We start from the raw sequence: 6,052 nt of genomic DNA on the forward strand, positions 1-6,052 counted from the left end.
TCACTGGTGTAACAGCAGTTGCTGAATTGTTCGCCTTAGAAATCAGAGCTTTGGCACTAGACACAAATGATCTTTCCTATTTTGGAGGTAATTGGAAGGAGCAGCTAGAGGTGAAGGAGTGAGAGTAGAGGAGGATGAGGAAAGACAGTTGTCTCAGATAAGTTCTCATTCCAGCGAGCAGATGGGTGGACCAGAGCAGCCCAGGTATGTTGTGATCTGAGACAACATGAATTTCCACCAGACTGCTCTATAACTTGCTTTTCGACCACAGTTCTATTCCTCCTAACATATTCCTCATTCCTAAACCTAGAGGGTTTTTTTCTGGCATGATAGTGGCATGGAATGTGTATGACTGCCATTCCCTTGCATGTATGCCTCTTCTCGAGACACTGGAGAATGCATGTGATGAGGTTGTTGCACAGGCTTTTGGCGCCTGGATCCGTCACTCCAGAATTTTCTTCCCCTACTGTTTAGCCAGAGAGAACATTGCTTGAAGATGAGGTGCTTTAACCAGACAAAATGGGAGGCAGGGTGCAGCCTAATTTCTTTAGTGTGTGTGTGTGTGTGTGTGTGTGTGTTTAGACATTTATTTTTTTTCACTTTCATTCATTTTTGTACAGAAAACCCTTTATCTTACTCAATGTTTTACATTTTCTGCTGGGTATGAAAAGTGTTACATTCAAAACACAAGTGTTCAAAAATACTTTGGAAATATTCTAGAAATACTGATAAAGTAAAGTTTTTCTTACTGTATTGCATTTGTGTGTTTTTATATATATTTGAGTAGGTATACAGTACTGTAACAATCTTTTAAAACCAGCTTCAGGGTAACGCTAACAATGCAAACTAATGGGATTTCATAGTAGTGTTTTCTGTTGAGCACATCAGTGTGTTGTTGATTGGTTGATAGATCTCTTTATATGATGTGTGTGTGTGTGTATGTTCTTATATATATGGTTTATGAGGACACAAATGTGTATAATGACATGGGTATTACTTCCTGTGTCCACCAAATGGCTTAAAAACATATATTTTTTTAAAGTTTTCTGTGATAGGTTTAGGGAATATACAGTTTGTACAGTATAAAAACCATTAAGTCTATGGAGTCCCCGTAAACTACATATACAAGTGTGTGTGTGTCATTTTGGTGCAAAAAACATTTTGGAAAGCGATAAAACAGTGTTGAATGCAGTGTTTGCTTTTGCTAGAGATTTGTATAGTTTAGCATTTTGTGTTTTTGTGTTTAGAGTTTTGGGGAAATGGGCCAAAGATTCAATAAATGTGTGTAAACAATTGGGTAAAACTGTATTACAGTACATTGGTTAAAACTTTTCAGTTCCGAGTAGAACTTTAGAGTGAATAAGTGCATGACACCAACCGTCTTTCAGTATTCCTCATCAAACTGGAAATGGTGACATCATATGCCAACAGAAAAGCTCTGGCAGACACCAGCCTGAATCACTGTTGCCAAAACAGATTTGATTCACTAGGCTGTGCCAAAAAGTGTTGCTCCACTTCTCAGGGTCATATAACCACTAAACACCAACAGGGGGCACTCTTGACCAAGTAAATATGGAAAATATTGCATATTTATGAAAGTATCCCATGTTCTCATTGCAGCTCCTCTGCGCAGACATTTATTAGGATGCACATAACCAAACATGTTTGGCATGATAATTACATAATAATGGGCAATAAAAATCAATAACCTCTTTGACCTTCACATAATACAGCAGTCAAAGACAACTTCACAATGGCACTTCATCAATAGACTTCACATTGATTCACAATAACCTCAATCACTGGTGGCATTAATTCAAGGCCTGAAAAATCAAACTCCACAAAAATATTTATAAAACAATAACTTTGTAATTGGTTCACTTTATCGGAGAATCGAGGATCTCTTCATACTCCTGTCTTTTGCTCTTGCCCACCCAGTAAAGCTTTACAGCCGTCAGCACGACGACGCTGATGATGATGATGACGCCCCCAATGATGTCATACACTGAAGGAACCATGTGGAGCACAATCAGCTGCAGAAGCATTGCCACAACAATTTCCATATGCTGCACGGTGCTAACCAGTGCTGGATGGAACTTGTTGAGGGCATAATATACCCCCAGGAACGCCACGGTGGAGCAGACGCAGATGCCGATTAGATACCCCCACGTCTCTCCGTCCAGTGGAATGATGGGCTCCTGCAGGATGAACATAGTTGACACTCCCCACACCGTTCCGGTCCAGCCGAAGGTGAAAAGTGCTGTCCACATGCTCACCTTCTCTTTGATAGCGCGGTATATGATCATGGACAAGGCCGCCATTAAGCCCGCCATCACCGTCATGGTGTAGCCGAAAGCCTCCTTCCAGAAATCCAGAGATCTGTGCTCGCCTAAGATGTTGGGAATCATGACCAAGCAGAGGCCGAAGACGCTACTGACAACCGTCACCACATCTGTCATGCCCAGTCGCTCATCGATGAGTAAAAATGCCAGTATGGCGCTGAAGACCGTCGTGGTGGCCCTCCACATGATGGTGCCGTTGCTGGGTGGCACGATGGCAAAGGAGGTATACGCACACGTGATGGAGATGACATTGCACACGCCGTAGAAGAAAAGACGCAGTCTGTAGCCTTGGGGGCCGAAGGGAGGCTCCTGGTTATAAAACACCACCGCAATGGACAACACCTGGATGACCGAGCGGATGAAGAGAAGCTCCAGCGACGGCACCCTAGAGCGGTCGGCAGCCAGGCGTGTGATGAGAGCCACACAGCCGTGGGCCAGAGCTGCCCCGAACAGAGCAGCCCACGTCATTCGCGAGGTGAACACGGAGGCCTCCCCGAAGCTCTGCAGCTGACCTCCGACCCCTTTGTCTTTTTGGTCCCCGGTTGGTTTGGACCGACTGTCAAGCGCGCCGAAAAAAGTCCTGCCCGATTTGCTGTCGGTAAGATTCTTTCTGTCTGAGGTCTCTTCGACAAATGAGCCGAAGTCTTCAAAAGATGGAGCGTCATCATAGCCCTCGTCTCCAGGCTGGGGGAAATGAGTGGCGTATTTGACTGTCACTGTGTTCGGGTGGATTTTGACTCGCTTCTTTGAGCCAAGCAGATGTTTTGTTGGTGAATCCTCCATTTTCTTATAATACCAGCTGTCGTGTAGCTCCTGAATGTAAAGAGAAAGAATTGTATGCATATTAAATATGTCGTAATTAAAACTTAAGACGTACAGCTCAGTATCTCTGAGACAGAAATTTCACAAAGACTTCTCAAGCAAAGCAATGGCATACAGCATGTGTCCTGGTGAAGTATTTTTGGATCTGGATCGATGACCGTTATCACACTGACTTTGCCACATCACGAAACCTAAGGCAAACTCTTTCTTTACATAAACTGAGATCAGTACATATTATATGCTTTTTAATTTTACATGCAGGTAGATATTATTACAATTTAAAACAACTGTTTCCTATTTGAATATATTTTAATTTCTTCCTGTGATGCAAAGCTGAATTTTCAGCATCATTACGTAGTCTTCAATGTCACATGATCCTTCAGAAATCATTCTAATATGCTGATTTGCTGCTCAAGAATCATTTATTATTATTATCAATGTTGAAAACAGTTGTGCTTATTAATACTTTTGTGGAAACAGATTTTTTAGGATTCTTTGATGACTAGAAAGTTCAAAAGAACTGCATTTTTTTTTTAAATAGAAGTATTTTGTAACATTATAAATGTCTTTGCTAAAAGTATTAATTTCTTTAGAAAAAAATTAACAGTAGTGTTGAATATTTGTGCAACCTATTTCTCTTTCTGATGTGTTTTTCTCTAACATTGATTTTTGCAAATGCCTATAGTTCATAACCACCTTAAATTATATTTTTTATGCTGGTTTTCACAGGGCAAGTTTAGTTTTAAATAAAATGAAGGTATACAGTTTATTCGCCTAACAACAATATTAATTGGTCAAAACAATGGTTATCTTTTTTGCTTTAGCCTACATTTCTGCTGTTTCGTGTTTAGTAACAATGGAAACGAAGTTTTTGTTGTCAATTCTTTAAGGTATGCATCCATACCAGAATTGACTTTTAGAAATAAACCCTGACAAATATTCTCTGGAGTAAAAAGTGTGACAACTAGCCCCGTTTCCCTTACAAGCTATTTTGAGGACATGGTCAATAATGACGCTTGCTTCGATGATGTCACATGACGCAGAAAGCAGCGGATGAAGCTGTCGTATGTGAGTGACATTTAGCAGAGAGGAACCGATTGAGCTCCTGATACTGATTTTATGAATGGAGCAGAAGGGACGCTGTGTGTAGTAGCCTACTACGCAACACTGAATGTAATCACGCTCCTCCTGATATTCATACATACCTAACATACATGATCTTTAATAGCTTACCTAATATACCTTTTATATGAATCAGTGTGCCCATTTATAAGCAGGCGAGTTGTTATTATTTTCTTCATTTAAAACCACTTGCACAATGACAAAAAAAAACGGCGAAATCTTACCTGTCCTCTCAGATGCCTCTCGCAATTGAAGACCCGCGAATTAACGAATTAAATCCAGTGATCATTGTTGTGTTTTTGAGGTAATATGTTTATTTCCCCCCATGCCTTTTGAATGGAAATATTTTTAGATTTGTCTAAAATGAATAATAGCAGGGCACCTCGACTCGCAGTAGGTCTCACAGTGGCTTTCCTCGCAGGGATGCTTGGTGCTGGATGAGATCTCAGTCGAGCTGCATGGAATATGATGAGGAGCATTTGCTCTAAGCGTGCGTCATCATTCAGGAGGAGCATGTCATTGGCGCAGTACAACTTGACCTAACAACATTTGAATCACTCGATTTCTCTTGATTAGGCTATGGCATGAATATCATTTATACATTAACAGAAATTATCGTCGTATCAAAACTGCATAGCCTATGGCTTTATACATTTTTTTCAAGGTTTTACCTCACATATTAGCCTATATTTAAACCAGTTAAAGCCAAACAAATGAATGGATCTGTTCAAAAACTCATCAAGTGTTTAATTAATGTTTATTTCGGAAGAGTCCTACACTGTAAAAAATGACCGTGATTTTAACAGTAAAAGACTGTAAAAATGCTGCGGTGAAAAACTGTCAATTGGTTTACAGAAAGTTTCCGTACTATATACGGTGAATAACTGTAATAGATCTAACGGTACATTTAATGTAATTTTACTGTAAAATACCGTTAAATTCACAGTTTTTGGAAGTGAAAAATAACAATTCATTGTAAAATTTACAGTGAAAATCCGTAAATTGATATTCCCACAATTCCCTGCGTGACACTTCACATTTGATATATTTTCGTTGAAATAACTCTGTTTCTTCTTAGTTTTTCTCATTTTTTTCTAATCAGTTATGTACATTAGGGTTTTATGTTACATGTAATGTTGTTAAATTAATGTTTATTGCATTTTTAAAATTTCATGCATGTTACCATGATGGTGTTTAGTGTGTGTGTGTGAATGACACTGTATGCACCTTCTATATGTTAGTGCTGTCATTCTCAGCTTGTGGAAAATCTGCTTGTGATGAACTTTGATTCATCATGTGACTCTTATCACCATTGTGTTTGGTGACTGTCAGTGTATTATAAAGGTACAAAACAGATATTAGTACTTCATTAGGTTGGTAAATTAACATTATATCAGTTAATGAAATACGTTATTTTTCAAAAAATTTTTACGTTGCTACTGTATTTTTTACGGGAAAGTTCTGGCAACCACAGCTGCCGTTTTTTTACCGTAAATTTTGCTGGGATTTTTTTTTTACAGTGTAGATATTGTGTTAATTACCTAATTAAATTAGAGGTTAGCACAAAACCATGATTGACCACAATAACTGTAGACATCAGCTGGCAAATAGAAATCATATCAACCTAAATTATCCACCAACAAGCTAGTACACAATCACGGATGGTCCTATAAAGTATAGATTTGTAGAGCAAATAATTCTGTAGTATGCATTGCTGGGATATAGTCAGAATGACAGCCTCGGTCACCATTCATTTTCATCATATG

The 6,052-nt window shown here is 39.1% G+C and overlaps 1 protein-coding gene across 1 annotated transcript; it reads right to left on the reverse strand.

Annotated features, from left to right (window-relative positions):
• Window positions 1–1,762: 1,762 nt before the first annotated feature.
• slc35g2a (solute carrier family 35 member G2a) lies at window positions 1,763–4,684 on the reverse strand. The gene is made up of 2 exons (XM_067363803.1): window positions 4,511–4,684; window positions 1,763–3,155 (listed from the first exon to the last, which is right to left on the reverse strand). The coding sequence occupies exon 2, from the start codon at window positions 3,123–3,125 to the stop codon at window positions 1,878–1,880; it is 1,248 nt and encodes a 415-aa protein (XP_067219904.1). The 5' UTR covers window positions 3,126–3,155; window positions 4,511–4,684; the 3' UTR covers window positions 1,763–1,877.
• Window positions 4,685–6,052: the final 1,368 nt, after the last annotated feature.

Source organism: Chanodichthys erythropterus, chromosome 16 (genome assembly GCF_024489055.1).
Source record: "Chanodichthys erythropterus isolate Z2021 chromosome 16, ASM2448905v1, whole genome shotgun sequence".
Classification (NCBI taxonomy): domain Eukaryota; kingdom Metazoa; phylum Chordata; class Actinopteri; order Cypriniformes; family Xenocyprididae; genus Chanodichthys; species Chanodichthys erythropterus.

Excerpts from the sequence above, each read along its gene's own strand:
- slc35g2a (XM_067363803.1), bottom strand. The coding sequence starts at position 3,125 with ATGGAGGATTCACCAACAAAACATCTGCTTGGCTCAAAGAAGCGAGTC.